This window comes from Mastigoproctus giganteus, chromosome 8, assembly GCF_048544385.1.
Source record: "Mastigoproctus giganteus isolate SK-2022 chromosome 8, ASM4854438v1, whole genome shotgun sequence".
In the NCBI taxonomy this organism is placed as follows: domain Eukaryota; kingdom Metazoa; phylum Arthropoda; class Arachnida; order Uropygi; family Thelyphonidae; genus Mastigoproctus; species Mastigoproctus giganteus.
In genome coordinates, this window is record NC_143582.1 from 165,687,960 (window position 1) to 165,713,920 (window position 25,961).

The following is a 25,961-nucleotide window of genomic DNA, read 5'->3' on the forward strand; positions in this document are numbered from 1 at the left end:
AATACAGAAAACAACAATGGACCCAACACTGAACCCTGAGGAACTACACTAATAACATTAGACCACGATGAGCAGTGTCCATTGATTACCACTCTCTCTCTTCTCCCATTTAACCATTCCTTTATCCATAGCAGCAATTTGCCTCCAATGCCACACTGCTCCAATTTGTTCAGCAGTCTTCCATGTGCAACAGTATCAAAAGCCTTTCTAAGATCCAAATATATGATATCAAAGTTATTCCATGCATCCAGTTCCTTTGTGACCACGTCATAGTATCCAATCAAATTGGTCAGGCAAGACTTTGCCTTAACAAAACCATGTTGTGTCCGAGCTATAACTGAAGTCTTGTCTAGATGATCCTGCAGTGCTTCTTTAACCAGTGCCTCCATTAATTTTCCTGGAACAGAAGTTAAACTAACAGGTCTATAATTATTGTGTCGCTCTTTGATCCTCCTTTGTGAATTGGGGTCACATTTGAACATCTCCAGTCCATGGGTAGCTCCCCTGACTCCAAAGAAGCTCTCATAATTATGGCTAATGGTTTGCTTACTTTCTTTCCTGCCTCCTTTAATATAACTGGATAGATCCCATCCATTCTCACACATGTCTCATTCTGCCACATGTCTCATTAGTTCATCTCATCAGATGAACTAATGAAACATGTGGCAGAGAAGAAATATGCATGGGATACATACAAATTAATGGGTGACATGGAAGCCTATGATAGATATAAGTTGGTCTGTAACCAAGTCACAAAGGAGATTAGGCAGGCAAAGGCAGACTACGAAAAATCCTTGGCAAAGGATGCAAAGAAAAACAGAAAAGAGTTCTTTACATATTTAAACTCAAGAAGGAAAGGGATGAATCAGATTGGTCCACTGGATATTGATGGTTCAACAGTTGAGGATCCTGCTCAGGTGGCTAACAATCTAAACGAGTATTTTGCATCTACATTCACACATGAGGAGTTATTCAGGAAGGAGAATGATGTAGGTAAAGTAAACATTGGCAGTGAGCTGGATGATTTTGTAATAACTGAGAGGAAAGTGGAGGAGAGATTGTTGAGGATAAACATAAAAAAGGCACCTGGGGTGGATGGGATCTATCCAGTTATATTAAAGGAGGCAGCAAAGGAAGTAAGCAAACCCCTAGCCATAATTATGAGAGCTTCTTTGGACTCAGGGGAGGTACCCATAGACTGGAGATGTGCAAATGTGACCCCAATTCACAAAGGAGGATCAAAGGCTGACACAAGTAATTATAGACCTGTTAGTTTAACTTCTGTTCCAGGTAAATTAATGGAGGCACTGGTTAAAGAAGCACTGCAGGATCATCTAGACAAGAATTCAGTTATAGCTCAGACGCAGCATGGTTTTGTTAAGGGCAGGTCTTGCCTGACCAATTTGATTGGATACTATGATGTAGTCACAAAAGAACTGGATGCAGGGAATAACTTTGATATTATATATTTGGATCTTAGAAAGGCTTTTGATACTGTTGCACATGGAAGACTGCTGCACAAATTGGAGTAGTGTGGCATTGGAGGCAAATTGCTGCTATGGATAAGGGGATGGTTGAGTGGCAGAAGCAGAGAGTGGTAATCAATGGACACTGCTCAACGTGGACTAATGTTATTAGTGGAGTTCCTCAGGGTTCAGTGTTGGGTCCGTTGTTGTTTTCGGTGTTTATGAATGATATTGATGATGGGATATCAAGTTTAATGTCCAAGTTTGCAGATGATACAAAGGTTGGCAGGGTTGTTAAGGACACTACTGACGCTATGCTGCTGCAACAGGATCTGGAAAGGTTGAACAGATGGGCTGAGAGGTGGCAAATGAAGTTTAACATTGACAAATGTAAAGCACTACATATGGGAAACAGTAACCCCAGAGCAACGTATCAACTCTGCGGTACTACACTGACAGTGGTGGAGAATGAAAAGGACCTGGGGGTTATTGTGCAGGCAGATATGAAGTTCTCTGAGCAGTGCAGACGAGCTGCAAGAGTAGCTCATGGTGTCTTGTCAATGATATACAGGAATTTTTCTAGCAGGGATAAGGAGGTGATTATTCCCGTGTATAAGGCAATGGTTAGGCCACATCTTGAGTACTGTATACAGGTCTAGAGGCCTCATTTCAAGAAGGATGTAGAGCTGCTGGAACGGGTACAGAGAAGGGCAACAAGATTAGTGAATGGAACAAAGGGTTGCTCTTACGAAGAAAGGCTTAAGTTTTGCAAATTACAGAGTCTGGAGACTAGGCACCGGCGAGGTGATCTGATAGAGGTGTATAAGGCTTTGAATGGTTTGAGCATGCTCAATGCCAATGGGATTCTTCATGTTGCTCAGAATAATCACCTCAGAGGGCATAAATTCAAATTGAGGAAGGACGGATGTCGGGTAGATGTGCGGAAATTTGCCTTTGGCCAGCGGGTGGTTGGTTGGTGGAACCGACTTCCATCACTTGTTGTTGAAGTTGATAGCCTAAACAAATTTAAAGCTCAACTGGACAGGTATTTCGAACGAACGTAGGGGTGAAATGGGAGTGGTTTTTTTTTTTTTTTTTTTTGGCTGATGCTGAATAAGCTTGCTTTCTTGCATCATATGCCTCTACTAATGCTAATTCTAATTCCGGGTGCCTTTTTTATGTTTATCTTCAACAATTTCTCCTCCACTTTTCTCTCAGTTATTACAAAATCATCTATCTCACTGCCAGAGTTTAATTCACCTCTGGCATTCCCCTCCCGGAATTTCTCCTCATGTGTGAATGTAGATGCAGTATACTCATTTAGTTTGTTAGCCACCTGAGCAGGATCATCAACAGTTGAACCATCAATATCTAGTGGACCAATCTGATTCGTCCCTTTCCTTCTAGAGTTTACATAGGTAAAGAACTCTTTGCTGTTTTTCTTTGCATCTTTTGCCAAAGATTTCTCATAATCTGCCTTTGCATGCCTAATCTCCTTAGTGACTTGGTTACAGATCAGCTTATATCTTTCTTAGGCTTCCATGTCACCCATTAATCTATATGTATCCCATGCATTTTTCATATCTGCCATATGTCTCATTAGTTCATCTGACATCCATTTAAGCCTAAACCTTGAACAATATTTTTTAGTTGGTATGTAAAGCCTAGTAGCTTCCAAGATTACTTCTTTAAATGCTTCCTATTTTGAATTTGCTGTTGGTAACATCATCAGTTAGTCCCCCCCCCATATAGAATTTAAATACTGTCTCAGACCACTGTAGTCACCTTTATGAAAGCAAAAACCCCCTTCCCTTACCCCTGATGGTAGTTACCTCTTTGAGTAAATCCCTTTTCAGCACACTGTGATCACTACCACCTAGTGGTTCCTTTGTCTGCAGATTCTTAATGCACGAGGAATCACTACCAATAATCAGATCAAGAGTATTACTCCCTCTAGCTGCCTTCCAAACATGCTGATGTAGTAAACAATCATCCAATAAATCCACAAAAGCCTTGCTAGTGTGTGAGTGACCAACCCAGAAATTCCAGTCAATATCTGGGAAATTAAAATCCCCCATTATAAAATTCTTTGATTTACTGGCCCACTATTTTCCTGTACATAATATTTCCCACTCTATTTCTTATTATACTCATCAGAGTCATTAGGCCTATAACATACTCCTACTCTCAATTTTGATCTCCCAATGTTTATGTCACACCAAACTGACTCGACACTGCACTGTCCAGCGATGTTGACTGGCTTCACTTCCTTGGATTTTATGTTTCTTAACTAATAGCATAACCCCCTTCTCCCTTCCTATCCTGTCTATCCTTCCTGTACACATTGTACTCCCCAAATTCCAGTTCTTCATTCCTTATATCTGTGTGTGACACCATGTCTCTGATATCCGAATAATATCTGCCTTTGATGTTTTGAGCAATACCTCAAATTCATCAAATTTATTTAATGAATTTGAGGCTATTGTCCACCATAGCTACTCAGTTATTTTGCTGTATTGACAGGTACTAACTGTGATGACATCAGGAAATCAAGTAATCAGCAGTGTTATATGTTGGTTAAAAAGGAATTATAGAGGTAATTTTTTTTAGGAGGGGAGTGGGGTTGAAATGGTTCTACTGCTGATTTGTGTGTTTGGTCTTTGGGTCACTGTGGCGTCACCAAAATTCATGACTTTTGATCCAGGAAATATTCACTTTCCTCATGATAGTACACACCAGATGTTCCATGTAGAAACCCATGCATAATGTTGTTGTGCATGGATAGCACAGTTAGTAGAATTGCTATCCTCCCCACACCAGGTGGAAAAGACCTGAATTCAAATCCTGTCAATTATGCAAGGAATTTTTAAAGGTATTTTTTTTTTTTGAAACATGGCTGAGGTAGTCAGTCTTGGGTGAAGTAGCACAGTTTTTTCTTTCAAAAAAAAAACATCAGGAAATCCTGTTTTTTCATCCAACAAACAGCAAATTGCCCACTGAACAGATGCAGTTTACAGACATTATATACAAGGCAATATGGCCAAAGTTGCTGATGCATCTAAAACTTTATAAAATCCTACAAACCAACCAACCAGCAACAAATGTTCTCTGAATGTTCACCCTCTGAAGCCAAAAATCATATCACCTGGAAACATTTGGTCATTTCCAAATGTTTCTGGTGCATTTGGAAATGTCCAATGCATGTAAATTATTTCTGTCTCACTGTTGGGTATCTGACACCTCTACTTATACAGTAGTCCTAAAGGATACTATTTTCTGTTGTATAAAAGCAGCTGTTTGTTTTACACATATTAGTTGGTTAGTTAGTTATTTGGTTTTTAGGAGCATTAGCAACTAAGGCCATATTGCTCTGAGAATATGCGGTGGTCATTCCTCCTTTCCGCATCCTCTGTATTTGGTGGTGACAGAGTCGAACCCCGGTCTAATCAAGAAGCATGTGCTATGCACTGCTGCTCCTTCCTACCTGGCTACGGAGGTGCCTTTACTCATATTCCAACTGATTATGTTTCATCTGAATTATCTCTTATATATTTTACTCTTTTGATTGAACTCTTCTAATTTTATAAAAAAAAATTACACTGGCAACTTACCATAAATGTGAGTGGAAGGTAAACATGAGCCGACATATGGTCACCTGCTGCTATGACTTCTACCCCAGCTCCAGAATCAAACATGGCTACCACATGAGACACATTCCATGTTCCTGAAGGCTGATACAATGTGACTCCTGGAAATAAAAAAGATAAATATGAAATATCAATATTTAGTTATACTGGCTTTCATTAATAAACTTTTCAACTTTTGAAAAAAAGCAAAAAGGAATTTGTTTTCTTTCTTTTTTTCCCTCCTGTGTGTTGGGGCTTGTAAATGTGACTGAAAGTGAAAATAAAATGATAAAAATGAATTTAAAATTAAAGTTTAAAAAGATCCCCAAAAGAAAAATGGCTGTTGGCTTCTTGTTCATTTGTTAAGTTAAGAAATATCTTAATTTTGATAACATATTTTTTGTAAGTCTCAATATATGGTTTGGAAAAAAAAATAAAGAGGCACATGCTATAAAATTACAGTTGCTTTACTATGCGTAGAAATTTAATTATTTTAATTGCCACTTAAGGTTATAACCATTATTAAAATTTTCAGGAAATACATATGAAGAAATGCATACTCCTCTTACTTTCAATATAGAATAAAGCAAGAAAGGGGAACAAACCAAGAGAAAGGAAAATTAGTTTAGTAAGTTTGAAGCTTGACTATGAACTGATGGTGGCCAGCAGTGTACATTTTCTAATAGGTTTAGAACTTATAATGCACTCCCAATAGTCCACAGATATGCAATGGGGAGAGGAGTAAATTAGTAAGATAGTGGTCACTGCTTGATCCACTTATACTCTTTTGTTGTTCTTTATTATTTTGTGTTTGCTAAGGCAACAAGGTTATGAGGCATCAGTGTATTGTGCTTGTATATTACATGTATTCTATAGTCAATCTGCTAGTTAAAAACCAGTGTTTTTAGAACAAACTGTGCAACTCTCACTAGAGACAAACTCAACAATGGTGCACAAAAAAAAAATAATAATAATAACAATTTCTCCTGTCTTCATGGGATTTAAGTCTAGATCGTTTTTACACAGTACAGAAGGATAGTGATCATAATTGCTGTGATATCCATAGATATGGGAAATAAATAGAGACAGAAGTTATATAGGAAAAAAAATTTGCTGGAAACAAAAGAGAAATGTTGACTTTTTTAATAATGAGAAAACTACATATGTTATACCAATAAATTTGCAATTTTTGAGAATAGTCCAAAGTAAAAGTTTTTATGAATAAAAAACTGTTATATAATTTTGTTCTTTTTAACTATTTCTGGCCCACAAACTTAAATTTTCTTTGACAAGACAAAAGTTTTTCCCACAGTATCGTATGGGTAATAAGTTCTCATGATCTTCCATGATTAATGAGACTATGTACAAAGACTGTCCTTCCAATGAAAACCTCTTTCTGCAGGCCAGGAATTGTATGAAGGACTATTAGTTACAGTTGTTATCTATTTATGTCAAGGGACAGTTGAAGTTTAAAGTTATTCCAATTCAAAAAAAATCTCATCTCGTTTACAAACCCGAATGCAATTGGCATATAATTATGTCTTTTAATCTGTAACTGTATTTGGGGTTTCTCACTTCTTTATACACAAATTTAGAGTTTGACTCTGTAATAATCTTAATGTATACAGGTATCTTAATAATGCTCTAGGTTAATGTCCTGTGATTAAGAAAACCAACAATCAAATAAGTGATTAAATGCCAATTCATTCAATAAAAAAATGTTCTGTTTTTGGATTTAGAGATACAGGTACAAAAAAAAAAATAAATAAAAAATAAATAAATAAAAAGTATTATGCACATCTTGGGTATGAAAGACCAAAATATATCCTGAAGGGTTCTGCATGTAACATCTATCACTTAGCTATATTCTTAGAAAAGATTTCTGCAAAAACTCTCAACAAAAAAATTAGCAGTCAGTTAACTAGTTTCCAATATAGATTCAAGCTAGCCTAATCTTAGTTTCTTTCACAGTATATTAGAGCGAAAACAAGAGAAAGCCACTTGATGTGGTTATCAGCAGTGTCTCTTCGTGCATTAAGAATCTGCATAATAAGTAACCTACTAGGAGGCAGTGATCACAATGTATTAATGTGGAATTTACTTTAAATATGTAACTACTGCCAGAGGCAAGGAAAGAGCTTTTGCTGTCATAAAGGTGACTACAGCCATCTCAGACAGTTTTTAAATTCTATGGAGTGGGACCAACTGAGTTACCAGCGGTAAATTCTAAAAGGGAAGGATTCAGAGAGATATTATTGTAGCAGCTACTATGATTTTTATACCAACTAAGAGATACAGTTCAAGGTATATGATCTAAATGGATGTCAAATGAACTGATGAGATTTGTGACAGTGAAGAAAAATGCATGGATGTACATAAATTATCAGGTGATACAGATGCCCACAGTAGATATAAACTAGTCTGCAATCAAATCATAAAGGAGGTTAAGCAAGCTAGGGCAGAAATCTTTGGCAAAGAAAAGCAGCAAGACTTCTTGACTTAATGCAAACACTACAAGGAAGGGGCTGAATCACATTGGTCACTGATATGAATGGATTAACTGTTGATGCTCTTGCCAAGGTTGCTGCAGACAAACTGAATGGGTATTTTGCATTTACAGTAACACATGAGATTTCTATGATTACCTCCAACAGTACTATATTTTAATAAATGTTTCCCAATATCTTGCAGGTAAATGTTTTTCATTCACACACACAAAAAAAAATAAATAAATTCAATTCATTGTATCATCCAACATCTAATCTAGGTGATGAAAACTTCTGAGAGAGAGAGAGAAGAATGGATTGATATCATTTTTTAAATAGCAGAGAAACCAGAATTTGGAGTCATACTTTTGTCTTGAGTACTTATAGATTAAATCTTAAATTATAACTTAAAAGGCTTTATAACTTATAGTTGTACACGTTGGCACTAATGATATTAAGAGTAGGAGACCGGCGGAATTACTTAGCAAGTACAGGTCACTGTTGAAAAAAAGCCGTGAATTAGGGTTGAACTTGAAAGTGTCTGCAATTCTGCCCAGACACGATAGGAGGGAGTATATGATGAGAGCCTTGTCGATCAATTCGGCCCTGGAGGGATTGTGCAAGGCTCAAGGGGTAGAATTTTTTTCAGCCTGGACTGTACTTGTTAACAGGAGAGATTGCTTCTACAGGGATGGGATACACTTAAATAGAAAGGGTGCAAGAATTTTTGCTGATGCTGTCGAGGCAGTGTTAGGTGGGTCGGAAAACTGCTAGTTGGGGGGGATACAAGGACTAATAGATTAACAGTAGCCAGTGGCAGAGGTGGAAGTGATTCTTGCACTGTTTCTATTGAAATGAGCAGAAGTCTGAAAAACAAGATGCAGGATATTTCAGAGACTGCTGGTAGTCATTGCGGTACAAGTAAACACATGGGTTGTGTTAGGGTAGCTAAGAATAGAAACAGGTGCATGTATACCTGCGTGTACACCAATGCTAGGAGTTTGGTAAATAAATTTGATGAATTTGAGGTATTGCTCAAAACATCAAAGGCAGATATTGTTGGGATATCAGAGACGTGGTGTCACACAGATATAAGTAATGCGGAACTGGAATTTGGGGAATACAATGTGTATAGAAAGGATAGACAGGACAGGAGGGGAGGAGGGGTTATGCTATTAATTAAGAAACACATAAAGTCCAAGGAAGTGAAGCCAGTCGACATCGATGGACAGGGCAGCGTCGAGTCAGTTTGGTGTGACATAAGCATAGGGAAATCAAAATTGAGAGTAGGAGTGTGCTATAGGCCTAATGACTCTGATGAGTATAATAAGATATTGTACAGGGAAATAGAGTGGGCCAGTAAATCAGAGAGTCTTATAATGGGGGACTTTAATTTTCCGGATATTGACTGGAATTTGTGGGTTGGTCACTCGCACACTAGCAAGGCTTTTGTGGATTTATTGGATGATTGTTTTCTACATCAGCATGTTCGTGAGGCAACAAGAGGGAGCAATACTCTTGATCTGATTATCAGTAGTGATTCTTCATGCATTAAGAACCTGCAGATAAATGAACCACTAGGTGGCAGTGATCACAGTGTGTTGAAGTGGGATTTACTCAAGGAGGTAACTACCATCAGAGGTAAAGGGAAGGGTTTTTGTTTTCGTAAAGGCGACTATGATGGTCTGAGACAGTATTTAAATTCTATACAGTGGGACCAACTGATGATGTTACCAACAGCAAACTCAAAATGGGAAGCATTCAAGGAACTAATCTTGGAGGCTACCAGGCTTTACATACCAACTAAGAAATATTGTTCAAGGTTTAGGCCTAAATGGTTGTCAGATGAACTAATGAGACATGTGGCAGAGAAGAAAAATGCATGGGATACATACAAATTAATGGGTGACATGGAAGCCTATGATAGATATAAGTTGGTCTGTAACCAAGTCACAAAGGAGATTAGGCAGGCAAAGGCAGACTATGAAAAATCCTTGGCAAAGGATGCCAAGGATGCCAAGAAAAACAGAAAAGAGTTCTTTACATACTTGAACTCGAAAAGGAAAGGGATGAATCAGATTGGTCCACTGGATATTGATGGTTCAACAGTTGAGGATCCTGCTCAGGTGGCTAACAATCTAAACGAGTATTTTGCATCTACATTCACGCATGAGGAGTTATTCAGGAAGGAGAATGATGTAGGTAAAGTAAACATTGGCAGTGAGCTGGATGATTTTGTAATAACTGAGAGGAAAGTGGAGGAGAGATTGTTGAGGATAAACATAAAAAAGGCACCTGGGGTGGATGGGATCTATCCAGTTATATTAAAGGAGGCAGCAAAGGAAGTAAGCAAACCCTTAGCCATAATTATGAGAGCTTCCTTGGACTCAGGGGAGGTACCTATGGACTGGAGATGTGCAAATGTGACCCCAATTCACAAAGGAGGTTCAAAGGCTGACAAATGTAATTATAGACCTGTTAGTTTAACTTCTGTTCCAGGTAAATTAATGGAGGCACTGGTTAAAGAAGCACTGCAGGATCATCTAGACAAGAATTCAGTTATAGCTCAGACGCAGCATGGTTTTGTTAAGGGCAGGTCTTGCCTGACCAATTTGATTGGATACTATGATGTAGTCACAAAAGAACTGGATGCAGGGAATAACTTTGATATTATATATTTGGATCTTAGAAAGGCTTTTGATACTGTTGCACATGGAAGACTGCTGCACAAATTGGAGCAGTGTGGCATTGGAGGCAAATTGCTGCTATGGATAAGGGGATGGTTGAGTGTCAGAAGACAGAGAGTGGTAATCAATGGACACTGCTCAACGTGGACTAATGTTATTAGTGGAGTTCCTCAAGGTTCAGTGTTGGGTCCGTTGTTGTTTTCGGTGTTTATGAATGATATTGATGATGGGATATCAAGTTTAATGTCCAAGTTTGCAGATGATACAAAGGTTGGCAGGGTCGTTAAGGACAATACTGACGCTATGCTGCTGCAACAGGATCTGGAAAGGTTGAACAGATGGGCTGAGAGGTGGCAAATGAGGTTTAACATCGACAAATGTAAAGTGCTGCATATGGGAAACAGTAACCCCAGAGCAACGTATCAACTCTGCGGTACTACACTGACAGTGGTGGAGAATGAAAAGGACCTGGGGGTAATTGTGCAGGCAGATATGAAGGTCTCTGAGCAGTGCAGACGAGCTGCAAGAGTAGCTCATGGTGTCTTGTCAATGATATACAGGAATTTTTCTAGCAGGGATAAGGAGGTGATTATTCCCTTGTATAAGGCAATGGTAAGGCCACATCTTGAGTACTGTATACAGGTCTGGAGGCCTCATTTCAAGAAGGATGTAGAGCTGCTGGAACGGGTACAGAGAAGGGCAACAAGATTAGTAAATGGAACAAAGGGTTGCTCTTACGAAGAAAGGCTTAAGTTTTGCAAATTACAGAGTCTGGAGACTAGGCACCGGCGAGGTGATCTGATAGAGGTGTATAAGGCTTTGAATGGTTTGAGCATGCTCAATGCCAATGGGATTCTTCATCTTTCTCAGAATAATCACCTCAGAGGGCATAAATTCAAATTGAGGAAGGACGGATGTCGGATAGATGTGCGGAAATTTGCCTTTGGCCAGCGGGTGGTTGGTTGGTGGAACCGACTTCCATCACTTGTTGTTGAAGTTGATAGCCTAAACAAATTTAAAGCTCAACTGGACAGGTATTTCGAACGAACGGAGGGGTGAAATGGGAGTGGGTTTTTTTTTTTTTTTTTTTGGCTGATGCTGAATAAGCTTGCTTTCTTGCATCATATGCCTCTGCTAATGCTAATGCTAAGGCATTATCCTCTGTCTTGAAAGACATAGGATAACAGACTATCCTCTGTAAGAAAGTGGATTTCACCACTTTCCACTGATTTGGAAAGGTCCAATTGAACTCCCTACAGAAATTGCAAAAATTCTTAAAGTTCTCTACAATTGGACTGTAGAGAGTAGAGCAGAGTAGGTCACAGGGAATAGGGTATTTCCTGTGTGTTATTCTGTTTTCAGCCCACACAGCAATGAAAATCAATACACAAACATAGAGTGAAAACACAAAACAAATTATAGAATCTGGAGAACATATGAACTAGTACTGAGAAGTTGAAGCACCAAAAATTTGCAAGAACAGGAATTAACAGACCTAAAGGAATCTTTCACCTTAAGCATAAGTACAATATGTTTGTGTGGTGTGGCATAATGTGTTTCTTGCAGGTAAATGTTTTTTATTCACAAAAATTAATTTGTCACAATACTAGATTATGACAAATAAAGCACTGTTTTATTGATATGGTGTGACCTATTAATTTTTACCTGCTACTAGATAGGCTATTCCTGTAACCCCTCCCAAGGCATTGATGATATTGAATCACAGTTTTATTGTTCAATTTGGATGGAGTAGAGTGCAATTTCATATTTGCAAAAGCAAGACACTCAGCTGAGCTAAGTGCTACCCTCACTGTTTATGATGTAGTATAGTGGCATGTGATGTAAGAAAGCAAGTGTATGAGCTTATGCAGCATCAGCCAAAAAAAAAAATAAATAAAAAAATAAATCACACCATTCCCTCCAAATGCCTGTCCAGTTTCTCGTTAAATTTATTCAACCTATCAACTTCCACAACGACAGATGGAAGTTTGTTCCAGCAATTAACCACCCGCTGGCTAAAGGCAAATTTCTGCACATCTATTCTATACCTGTCCTTTCTTAATTTGAATTTATGGCCCCTTAGGTTCATAATCTGAACAAGTGGAAGGATACCATCAGAATTCAGCATGCTCAACCCATTCAAGGCCTTATACACCTTAATCAGATGACCGCGCTAGGGGTGCCTAGTCTCAAGCCACTGCAATTTGCAGAACTTAAGCCTCTCTTGGTAAGAGGATCCCTTCATTCCCCTCACCAATCTTGTTGTCCTTCTCTGTGCATGCTCAAGCAAATCTACATCCAAACCTAAAATGAGGCCTCCAGACCTGTATGCAGTACTCAAGGCGTGGCCTGACCCTGCCTTATACAGAGGGACAATCACCTCCTTTTCCCTGCTAGCAAAATTCCTATAAATCATTGACAAAACCCCATGACCTGCCCTGGCAGCCTGTCTGCATTGCTCAGAAAACTTCATGTGAGACTGATATGAAGCAACTCAGAATACTAAAGCAGATTGAAACTTCAATCTTATAATTCACATCAAGACAAAATCATAAAGATTATCAGCCATTACAATTATTGAAAAAGGCTACTGCATTCATTATCTAAATGCATAGGTATGGATATGTGTAACAGTAATCTGTCAATTGATGCAATTCTTAAGTTTATGCACTGAAAGGACAGAATTCATGGAATATCTGGTTCCTGGACAATGTTCATTTTTGTTAGTGAATGAACCCACTGCTTGGCAGGTAGACAGGTATACTGCATCCACATAGATGGCAATTTGATGTTAGTATGGATAAACGTCGTGCAGTAACCGACTTTGAAAGACAGACGATAGTGGGTTCCTGATAAATGGGTCACTCTATTGTGGAGGTGGTACAGAAATTGCACTATCCCCGTTCAACAGTATCAAGAGTGTATCGGGAATACGCCATTCCTGGAATAACATCTCATCGTGGACAGAGAAAGGTGATGCATGAAAGTGGCAGTTGACATTTGTCTCGCATTGTTTCAGCAAACTGTAGAGAGACAGTGGCAAAAATCACCAACGACTTCAACGAGGGAGGTGCCAGAAACATCTCCACCAAGACCATCAGATGATCATTAGCCATAATAGGTTATGGGAGCAGCTAACCCACCAGAGCCCCATTGCTAACACCATGACACAACGACTCAACTGGGTGAAAGAACGCCGGCAGCACTGGACCTTGGATGATTGGAGATGAGGTCTCCTGGTCTGACGAGTCCTATTTCCAGTTATTTTGAGCAGATGGGAGGGTGTGTATCTGGCAGAAACCACACAAAGCTTTGTACCCATCATGTCAACAAGGAACTGTTCAGGCAGGTGGACGGTTGGTAATGGTCTGGGACACGTTCAACTGGCACATGGGACTTCTGGTATGTCTAGAATCTCCGAATGATCTAGGTTATGTGTCCATCCTTGCAGACTATCTGCATTCCTTCATGGTCACCATGAACCCACAGGGCAGTGGACTCTTCCAGCAGGACAATGCACTACCTCACAGAGCGGTGGCAACTAGAACATGGTTTGAAGAGCATTCCACAGATTTTACCACCAGGAATGGCCTCCCTGTTCACCAGACATGAACCCCTGTGGAGCATCTTTGAGATGCTGTGAAAAGGTTCATATGAGCTTAGGATACTCCACCCAGGAATGTGACAGAATTATGGACAGCGGTGCAGCAAGCATGGATGGAAATACCTTGGCAAAAGATGCTAAGAAAAACAGCAAGGATTTCTTTACTTATATAAACTCTAAAAGGAAGAGGATGAATCTGATTGGTCCACTTGACATCGATGGTTCGACTGTAGATGATCCTGCTCAGATAGCAAACAAACTGAATGAGTATTTTGCATCTACATTCACACGTGAGGAATTATTAAGGTTTGAAAATGGCAGAAGGTTATGAAATTGTAGCAGGGTGCTTAATGATCTTGTAATAACTGAGAGCAAAGTGGAAGAGAAATTGTTGAAGTTAAACGTAAGAAAAGCACCTGGGGTGGATGGGATCTATCCAGTTATATTAAAGGAGGTTGCAAAGCAACTAAGCAAACCCTTAGCCATAATTATAAGAGCATCCTTGGACTCAGGGGAGGTTCCCACGGACTGGAGATGTGCAAATGTATCCCCAATTCACAAAGGGGGATCAAAGGGTGACACGAGTAATTACAGACCAGTTAGTTTAACTTCTGTTCCGGGTAAAATAATGGAGTCGCTGGTTAAAGAAGCATTGCAGGATCATCCAGACAATACTGCAGCAATAATTAAGACACAGCATGGGTTTGTTAAGGGAAAGTCTTGTCTGACAAATTTAATAGGATATTATGATGTGGTCACAAAGGAACTGGATGCAAAAAATAATTTTGATATCATATATTTGGATTTCAGGAAAGCTTTTGACACTGTTGCGCATGGAAGACTATTGTACAAATTGGAGCAGAATGGTATTAAGGGTAAGTTGCTACAATGGATAAAAGGATGGTTAAGTACTAGAAGACAGAGGGTGGTAATCAATGGGTGCTGTTCTTCTTGGACTAATGTTATTAGTGGAGTCCCACAGGGTTCGGTGTTAGGTCCACTATGGTTTTGTATATTTATCAATGATATTGATGAAGGTATATCAGGCTTAATGTCGAAGTTTGCAGATGATACAAAGGTTGTCAGGGTTGTTAATGACAGTAATGGCAGTGTGCTACTGCAACAGGATCTAGATAATTTGGGCAGATGGGCTAAGAAGTGGCAACTGAAGTTTTACCTTGACAAATGCAAAGTACTGCATATGGGTAGAAGTAACCCCAGAGAAACGTACCAACTGTGTGGTACTACACTTAAGGTGGTAGAAAATGAAAAAGACCTGGGAGTAATTGTGCAGTCAGATATGAAGTTCTCTGAGGAATGTAGACAGGCAGCCAGGGCAGGTCATAGGGTTTTGTCAATGATATATAGGAATTTTGCTAGCAGGGAAAAGGAGGTGATTATCCCTCTGTACAAGGCAATGGTCAGGCCACGCCTTGATTACTGCGTGCAGGTCTGGAGGCCTCATTTTAGGAAGGATGTAGATTTACTTGAGCGTGTACAGAGAAGGGCAACAAGATTGGTGAGGGGAATGAAGGGATCCCCTTACCAAGAGAGGCTTAAGTTCTGCAAATTGCAGTGGCTGGAGACTAGGCACCTGCGCGGTGATCTGATTGAGGTATATAAGGCTTTGAATGGGTTGAGCACGCTGAATTCTGATGGGATCCTTCCACTTGTTCAGATTACGAACCTAAGGGGGCATAAATTCAAATTAAGAAAAGACAGATGTAGAATAGATGTGCGGAAATTTGCCTTTAGCCAGCGGGTGGTTAATTGCTGGAACAAGCTTCCATCTGTCGTTGTGGAAGTTGAAAGGTTAAATAAATTTAAGGAGGAACTGGACAGGTAGGAATGGTGTGATTTTTTTTTTTTTTTTTTTTTTTTTTTTTTGGCTGATGCTGCATAAGCTCATACATTTGCTTTCTTGCATCATATGCCACTACTACTACTACTACTACTATAACTGCCATTCCTCAATTTGAATTTATGTCTCATCAAGCAATTAATCTGGGCAAAAAGAAGAAATCCCATCAGCCATGAGCTTGATCAAACCATTCAAGGCCTTATACAGCTCAATCAGATCACCTCACAGGTGTCTAGTCTTCAGACTGAACTTAAGCCTTTCTTCATAAGAGCAACCCTTTGTTCCATTCATCAAACTCATTGCCCTTCCCCTTACTTGTTCCAGCAGCTCTACATCCTTCCTAAAATGAAGTCTCCAGACCTGTACACAGTACTCAAGGTGTGGCCTGACCATTGCCTTATACATGGGGATAATCACCTCCTTATCCCTGCAAGAAATAATCCTGTATATCATTGACAAGACACCATTAGCTATGCTTGCAGACTGTCTCCAGTGCTCAGAAAACTTCACAGCTGACTGCACAATAACCCCAGGTCTTTTTCATTCTCTACCACCCTGAGTGTAGTAACACAGTTGATATGTTACTCTGGGGTTACTGCTACCCATATCGAGAACGAGAGTATCCTGTGCGGACGTACATTTTTGCCGCTCCTGGAACAGAGAAGTTTTTTCTGATTTATTTTCTGTTTTATTAGTTTGAATTGGCATATTAACTTATTTTCTAGAGTATTTTTATATTCTTATTTACGATACTTAGATAGAGATTTTGTAGGTATTACTTAGTATCGGAAAGGGTATCAAATCCACGTGTTTACCTTTCTTAAATAGCCGCCATTGTTACGCGATACAAAATATCTTGAAATAGATAGCATAAGCTTAATATAGTATAGTATAGTACATAATATTGTCAATTAATCAGATAATTAATCTTGAACTTCATTGTCAATTAAATTGTACTTTTAACTATACATATAACGACTTGAGTGATGTAACATAAATAATTAGTAACAAATAAATAATTAATACTTAACTTGATACAGAAGTTATATAAAGGGATTTCGTAGATAACACTTGATACTGAAACATAAATATAGCGTTATAACTGTGTTGAGATATAAGTTTAGGGTTTTAATTTTGTACTGAAATTGAAATTTTATTGAAATTAAATCGAAATCATGACTCTGACCAGAGCAGCAAAGCAAAAGGCTCAAGCTAATCGGAGTGCGGGGTGCTCAGGGGAGAACTGAAGGAGGCAGTTGCCTTCTGAATCACAGCCTATTAAAATGCACTACTTGCTTGATGTTTGTGGCTCCACAAACATCAAGCAAGTAGTGCATTTTAATAGGTATTGTTATGGGCCTATATGAGAGCTTGAAGGACAGGGTGGATGCCCTCGAAGGATTAAAAGTGAGGGGCCCATCAAGCTCTCAGCTGCCCACACCAATGCCAGAGCTTGCACTTGGTCATCGCACAACACAGCGACAGTCCCCAAGGCAGAATGCGATGGTCCCAAAGGAACTAGTAGTTGTTGATGACTCTATTGTCAGGGAAACGGGAAACATGCTTTGTAAAAAGGATAGGTGGAACAGGACCAGGGTATGTCTGCCAGGGGCAAAGGTTGATGACATTGTAGAGCGGATATCATCTTTCAAGGGCACGAAAGGTGATATAGTTGTACACGTTGGCACTAATGATATTAAGAGTAGGAGACCGGCGGAATTACTTAACAAGTACAGGTCACTGTTGAAAAAAAGCCGTGAATTAGGGTTGAATTTGAAAGTGTCTGCAATTCTGCGCAGACACGATAGGAGGGAGTATATGATGAGAGCCTTGTCGATCAATTCGGCCCTGGAAAGATTGTGCAAGGCTCAAGGGGTAGAATTTTTTTCAGCCTGATCTCTACTTGTTAACAGGAGAGACTGCTTCTACAGGAATGGGATACATTTAAATAGATAGGGTGCAAGAATGTTTGCTGATGCTATCGAGGCAGTGTTAGGTGGGTCAGAAAACTGCTAGATTGGGGGGATACAAGGACTAATAGATTAACAGTAGCCATTGGCAGAGGTGAAAGTGATTCTTGCACTGCTTCTATTGGAATGAGCAGCAGCCTGGAAAATAAGATTCAGGATATTTCAGAGACTGCTGGGAATCATTGGGGTACAAGTAAACACATGGGTTGTGTTAGGGTAGCTAAGAAAAAGAACAGGTGCATGTATACTTGCGTGTACACCAGTGCTAGGAGTTTAGTAAATAAATTTGATGAATTTGAGGTATTGCTCAAAACATCAAAGGCAGATATTGTTGGGATTTCAGAGATGTGGTGTCACACAGATATAAGGAATGCAGAACTGGAATTTGTGGAGTACAACATCTACAGAAAGGATAGACAGGGTAGGAAGGGAGGAGGGGTTATGCTATTAGTTAAGAAATACATAAAATCCAAGGAAGTGAAGCCAGTCGACATCGCTGGACAGTGCAGTGTCGAGTCAGTTTGGTGTGACATAAGCATTGAGAGATCAAAATTGAGAGTAGGAGTGTGCTATAGGCCTAATGACTCTGATGAGTATAATAAGGAACTGTACAGGAAAATAGAGTGGGCCAGTAAATCAGAGAGTCTTATAATGGGGGATTTTAATTTCCCAGATATTAAAATTTGAGGGCTGGTCACTGGAATGCGGTGGTCATTCCCTGACCTTTCCGCATTCTCCGTATTTGGTGGTGACGGGCTCGAACCCCGGTCTAATCAAGAAGCGTGTGCTATGCACTGCTGCTCCTTCCCACCTGGCTACGGAGGCGCCCCTCTAGAAGGAAGGGGATGAATCAGATTGGTCCACTTGATATCGATGGGTCAACTGTTGATGATCCTGCTCAGGTAGCTAACAAACTAAATGAATATTTTGCATTGACATTCACACATGAGGAGTTATTCAGCGAGGGGAATGCCAGAGGTGTATTCAACTCTAGCAGTAAGCTAGAGAATCTTGTAATAACTGAGAGTAAAGTGAAGGAGAAATTGTTGAAGATAAACACAAGAAAGGCACATGGGGTGGATGGGATCTATCCAGTTATATTAAAGGAGGCAGCAAAGGAAGTAAGCAAACCCTTAGCCATAATTATGAGAGCTTCCTTGGACTCAGGGGAGGTACCCATGGACTGGAGATGTGCAAATGTGACCCCAATTCACAAAGGAGGATCAAAGGCTGACACAAGGAATTATAGACCTGTGAGTTTAACTTCTGTTCCCGAAAATTAATGGAGGCACTGGTTAAAGAAGCATTGCAGGATCATCTAGACAAGACTTCAGTTATAGCTCGGACATAGCATGGTTTTGTTAAGGGTAAGTCTTGCCTGACCAGTTTGATTGGATACTATGATGCAGTCACAAAAGAACTGGATGCAGGGAATAACTTTGATATTATATACTTGGACCTTAGAAAGGCTTTTGAGACTGTTGTACATGGAAGACTGCTGCACAAATTGGAGCAGTGTGGCATTGGAGGCAAATAGTTGCTATGGATAAAGGGGTGGTTGAGGGGGAGAAGACAGAGAGTGGTAATCAATGGACACTGCTCATCGTGGACTAATGTTACTAGTGGAGTCCCTCAGGGCTCAGTATTGGGTCCATTATTGTTTTCTGTATTTATTAATGACATTGATGATGGTATATCAAGCTTAATGTCCTAGTTTGCAGACGATACGAAGGTTGGCAGGGTTGTCAAGGACACCACTGACACTATGCTGCTGCAACAGGATCTGGAAAGGTTGAGCAGATGGGCATAGAGGTGGCAAATGAAGTTTAACATTGACAAATGTAAAGTAATACATATGGGAAACAGCAACCCCAGAGCAACGTATCAACTCTGTGGTACTACACTGACAGTGGTAGAGAATGAAAGGGACCTGGGGGTGGTTGTGCAGGGAGATATGAAGTTCTCTGAGCAGTGCAGACGGGCTGCAAGAGTAGCTCATGGTGTATTGTCAATGATATATAGGAATTTTTCTAGCAGGGATAAGGAGGTGATTATTCCCTTGTATAAGGCAATGGTCAGGCCACACCTAGAGTACTGTATACAGGCTGGAGGCCTCATTTCAAGCAGGATGTAGAGCTGCTGGAACGAGTACAGAGAAGGGCAACAAGATTAGTGAATGGAACAAAGGGGTGCTCTTATGAAGAAAGGCTTAAGTTTTGCAAATTACAGTGTCTGGAGACTAGGCACCAGCGAGGTGATCTGATAAAGGTGTATAAAGCCTTGAATGGTTTGAGCATGCTCAATGCTGATGGGATTCTTCCTCTTGCTCAGAATAATCACCTGATAGGGCATAAGTTCAAATTGAGGAAAGACAGATGTAGGATAGATGTGTGGAAATTTGCCTTTAGTCAGCAGGTGGTTGGCTGGTGGAACAGACTTCCATCCCTTGTCGTGGAAGTTGATAGCCTAAATAAGTTTAAGTCTCAGCTGGACAGGTATTTCGAACGAACAGAGGGGCGAAGTGGAAGTGATTATTTTTTATTTATTTATTTTTTTGGCTGATGCTGCATAAGCTTGCTTTCTTGCATTAAATGCCTCTACTAATGCTAATATGTTGCATCTTGATGCATGCCTCATAAAGATATTGCATGACATCCAAATAACTGTTGACTGTAGTGCCCTGAGGGACAAATTCTTTGTAATTGATTTCTCTGATGGCAAAGAAAATGATCATTATCATCTTTATGTGACATTTCGCGAGTCGAAGTCGAATCTTCTTTTGCCTGGGTGAGCTCAGTGATCGCCACTCCATGCTTTGTCTTTTTTGTCTCCAGTGGTATCGGAAGCAACACCTCTCATCATCCATCATGATTTGCTTCAAAATGTCAGGGTCATCTTCATCAGGTTCAAGAAATCATGACAACAGTCAATTCTTTTTTTGCTATTGCTCTGGATCTAAGCTGTATAGCACAAATTGTGAAGAAATCTTTTTTTCCCTAAATCATTTTTTAAAATTTTGCGACCAGTTTCTTTATTAATGTTCATATGTGAGTGATCATACAGTTGTGATTCTTTAGTCACAAGGTTGCAGACTCTCTTGATGTTTTCTTCAGTTTGAATGGAAACTTGACCCTTCTGGTCTGTTGTCATCCTCAATTGACTCACACTCATCATGAAAGTGCACAAACCACTTGAACACACAAGTATGGGATAGAAACTCATTTTCATAACTACCTTTTCAGGTCTTTGAATGCCTCCATTACACTTTTACCCAACTTAAAATAAAATTTAATTGTTGAATGTTGCTCCATCCTCAAATTTTTGATACAGCTCAATTACAACTGCCATGATTTGAGAACTACTAAAGTGATGCTCGTGTGCATGTGCTCTATTGAAAGAGAATACTCTAGTGGTTTGAATGATGCACTATATTTTTAATGTAGCGTTCATGGTGCAGACAGGAAAAAATCAGTCCTGTTATTTAATTGGCAGACTGTGTATTATGTTGTGCTATGTTAGATATGACACTATAAGTGTCTATAAAGTTTCATTCCTGAAATCTGGCACTGTTCAGGACACAAGGTTGTCAAATTTATGAGTTTATGCTGTGTTTATCTATTAATTTTAAATTAATTTAATTTCAGAGAGTTCTCAGTTATAACAATGACATATTGTATTGTATTGCAAGATATCACGAAAAACCTTTTTCTATGCTAGAGACAGCAGACTGATGTAACAAAGAGGGGGCCCTGGCCTCTTATTAAAATAATTATACATACATTGTTAAATAATAACAAATAAGCACTTTAATTATTATTGTTATTATTATTATTATTATTTGGGACATCATTAATTTTTATGCTCTCATCTCAAAAAATTTTATGCGAGCTTGATGCCAGATCAAAAAGAAAATGAAAATATTGTAGTAATCAATGCTAATTTTACAAAACAAATACTCTACTGCATTGTATTGTAAATTTCTCTATCAAGTTAAATACATATGCATTAAAGCATTTCATTCTCACTCACTTACTTACTTTCAAAAGGGAATGTACTGTGCAGTTGCTGAAGTTGAGCAAAAGTTTTTTAAGATTGAACCTTTGAATTCAAAAATCGAATTTGTGGTGTCCAAAATAGTTATGATATTTTGGACAAAGTTTTTAAACTGGGAAGTTACTGAACTGATTTATAAGTTTATAAAAATACAAACCTTTGAAGTTCTGTATGCGTAGGGTGTCATCCCAAAAAAAAACATACTCTTTGTCAACAATGACATACATATGGTATCGCCATCTTGCTGCATGAGGCCGAATTCTGAACTCTACAATTGCAGACTGATTGTCCTTTACTGCAATTGCTATCAGCTGAGTAGCATTCACAGGTGCCACTGAAAAGACAGAAATGTTATCAGTCATTTAGTTAGTAATATATTTATTTATTCACTTCAGGTTAAATAACTAAAAACTAGAAGTGTATTTGACACACAACAACTTATTAACTGGCAAAAATGGATGCTGCTTAATTTTCACTACATTTACTAAACTGACTAAAAGTAGTTAAAACATGAGTGATGTTGTGGGCTAAATTCCGCAAGATTTTTTCTGCCTCTGGCAAAAAAAAAAAAAAAAAAAAACAATCAAACATACCTTCCCATAACAGTGACTATCTAATTCTACTTTGAATTTGACGAAACTCTCCACCTCAACCTCCTGGTAGGTAATTGAAAATTTGTTTGCCATTTTTGCTGCGTTTTCTATAATTCTTCAAATTTTTCAAAGTAAGGAGCCTATCTCATTCACTCCCTTCTGTTTTTTTGCTCACATACAACATCTCCTAGTTTCCATTATTTGTGCTCTTTACTAGTGATTTCTTATATTCAGCTTTCACTTGGCTTACATCAGCAGTTTTTTTACATATTCTAATGATCTACAACACACTGACTGAAGGAAAACTTTATGGGATCCATCCTTCTGTTACTCTCTAAGATTTCATATTTGTGACCCATAACATTTAAAATAAACCACTTTTGTCCATTTTACAAATCCCTTTCAGGAGCTTAGCAATTAGATCAAGAAGCCTCACTGCCAAGCTTTGAAGTCTGCACCTTCTAAACCATGGAAATTGATTAGCACCTCTCACCAATCTAGCTGCCCTTTTCTAAACCCTCTCTAGAAGCTGTATGTCTTTCTTCAGGTGTGGCCTCCAGACTGGAACATGATAATATTCTAAATGCAATCTCACCATTGTCTTATACTGAGAGACAATGACATCCTTCAACCTACTAGCAAAGGTCCTATAAATCATAGACAGGACACTATGCCTGCCTAACCATCTGTTTGCACTTCACAGTAAATTAGTTGAGAAAGGTCTCCCCTTCACAAACCTAAACTGAACCATTAAGGATATTATTCTTATTGAGAGTCCTGAATCATATCCTTAATGACAGATTCCATGTTCTTATCTTCCACTGATGTCAAACTCACTGGACTATAGTTACCCGTCATGCCTTTTGTATCTCCTTTTTGCAGGAAGTGGGGGGATATTAGTTCTTTTCCAATTGAGGGAGGTCATCCTGAAGTCTAAAAATGATCTTAACATCCTCAACATGCTAATGTGGGTGCATTAACACTCACATTAGCACACATCCTTTTTAGCATGATAAGATGCATATTATGAACTCCTTGAACATTAGCTTCAATCTGTCTCAGTATCTTTTCTAATACTCTTCTTTTAGATTATTATATTGCTTCATTTACAGCAGCTGACTCCTTTTCTCTGTTCTTGTGTGGCTTAAGTGTTCTTTCAACTGTAAATATCATTGCAAAGTTCAAACTGCCATTTGTGCTGGGTTTTATATGATTCTTCAAATTTGATCGAGTAAAGGGCCTATCTGCTTCACTCTCTTCTCTTTTGTGTTCATATACTGGAGCTCCATTTTCTTCAATTTTAGCTCTATTTGCTAGTGAATTCTTGTATTCAAATTTTGCTCTTACTACATCAATGGTTTTGTTATATATATATATGCATATGAATTGACTGTGGTTCTAGTCCATATGACTGTTAAATACATTGATATTTTTGTATTCGTCCTATTTTGTATCTCTCTCTTTTCTCTGACTCTGTTGCTTTCCCAGAATACAAACAGAAAATTTATTTAATAATCAAATAAATCAGTGTCTTCTGATGGCCTGCAACTGTCCCATGTTTTTTTTTTTATTTTGCTTTAAATAAACTCAATCAAATGACAGCTGTAAACATGCATAGTTAAGCCTTTTGACCAAAATTTACATCAATTTTTGAGGTGGAGGGCAGATCCATTTAGAGAGATCCGTCCACAGGTTGCCAAACTTAAATCAGAATTCATTTCAGGGACCCATAATTTGGAGTTTCCTTGAAAGGTACTAAAGAGTGCAGCAGGACTGGAATTTTTTTTTTCTATATGGTATATTTCTAGGGGAAGAGAGGAGTAGAAATTCCACCCCAAACCATCTGTGATAAATTAAAGGTAAATAAATATAAACAATTCTGCTCAGACACGACAGAAGAGAGTACTTCTTATACTCCTAGAATTGGGATACTTGCTTGTACCCCAATTCTAGGTGTATAGTAAACAAATTTACTGAATTTCAAGTAATGGTTACATTGAACAATTAGACTTTACACCAGCCGGTATTCAAATAAACAAATTCCAATGCTGCAACTAAAACACTTTATTTACAATAAAATAAAATATATAGTAGTCTAAAACTGATGTGATTTAATTTTCAATAAAATACAAAAATATAAAATACATAAAATATGATGATAAAAGCGATAAAAACAATTAATAAAATACCGTAACAACTGTAGCTTTCGGAGATAGCGATCTCCTTTCTCAACAGCATATTTCTGCTGTGTGGCACATCCTTAAATAGCAGATCCATGGCACTCATCACATGGTTCCTCGGGAGTAAGGCCGGAATTTCCCATTTATGCACCGGAACCGGAAATGGCTCGGGATCATGCTAGCGAGAAACAGTTCATCTCGCCAAAGAACCACGGTTTCCAAGAGGGAATGTAATTGACCCTTGTCTCTATTAATGGAATTGCTAGGCCCCAATACGTAAACTCTCAAGCCATTTACGGTCCCAGAACCCCTGTGCATGATCCGTGATGACAGCATCCTCCGGGGAGATTTGATGTTGCTTCTCCCAAAAATGTTCTGCCACAGCAGACTTCCCATAATTTGCGGACTTTATTGCATTCATATGCTCCCCCAGATGGTCTTTCAGTCGTCGCCCCGTCTCACCTACATAACACACCCCACAATCCGGGCATTTAATCTCGTATACACCACCCCACTGTTGGCTTCTTTTGTTATGGGGTCTTTGACATGAGATATCACTGTGTACAACCTCCGTTCCGGGAGTTGCACACAGTGTATCTGGCACCTCTGAATTACTCGTGCAATGTGGTCTGAAAGGCCCGGATAGTAGGGAATGTATGCAGTGCTCACAGGGGCGAACGGCTCAGTACGGGTAGCTAAGTTAGCCACTATGGCTAACTTAGTGGCTAACTTAGCTATGGAAGAGTTGGAAGTTAGAATTTTTGAGGGTTTGGAATTTCTCATGCATAAATGGAAAAGATTTGTTGATGACACATTCGCAATTATACAAAAGGGGAGGGAGGATCAGATACTTGATGTACTTAATAGCTTCTCCCCTTTTATTAAATTTACTTCGGAGGTGGAAGCAGAGGGAACCCTACCATTCCTTGACGTGTTGGTTATTAGGGATGGTTGTAGGCTCAAGACCAAGGCGTTCAGAAAGCCCATGTGCCGAGGTCAATATACTCATTATACCTCGGCACAAGCCAGCCAACACAAGGGTAGTGTTGTCAAGGCTTTAGTAGATAGGGTGTGGTCCCACTGTAGCACTTCCGAGGACAGAGATAAAGAAATTATTCGTGTCACTGCAGACCTCAAGAATGCGGCTACCCCCAGAGGGTGTTGGGCAGAATTATTAGAGGAGCGGAGTCCACCCGTACTGAGCCGTTTGCCCCTGTGAGCACTGCATACTCGTGTCAAAGACCCCATAACAAAAGAAGCCAACAGTGGGGTGGTATACGAGATTAAATGCCCGGATTGTGGGGTGTGTTATGTAGGTGAGACGGGGCGACGACTGAAAGACCGTCTGGGGGAGCATATGAATGCAATAAAGTCCGCAAATTATGGGAAGTCTGCTGTGGCAGAACATTTTTGGGAGAAGCAACATCAAATCTCC

At 39.2% G+C, this 25,961-nt stretch overlaps 1 protein-coding gene across 1 annotated transcript in view; it reads right to left on the reverse strand.

The window, feature by feature from the left end:
• The window catches only part of mesh (sushi domain containing 2 mesh), a 251,344-nt gene that overhangs the window by 109,974 nt on the left and 115,409 nt on the right, over positions 1–25,961 (reverse strand). The window contains exons 13-14 of the mRNA XM_090380389.1: positions 21,911–22,087; positions 5,078–5,214 (exon numbers count right to left, since the gene is read on the reverse strand). Of these exons, the coding sequence (XP_090236515.1) occupies positions 5,078–5,214; positions 21,911–22,087 (314 nt within the window). The remainder of the gene's footprint in view (positions 1–5,077; positions 5,215–21,910; positions 22,088–25,961) is intronic.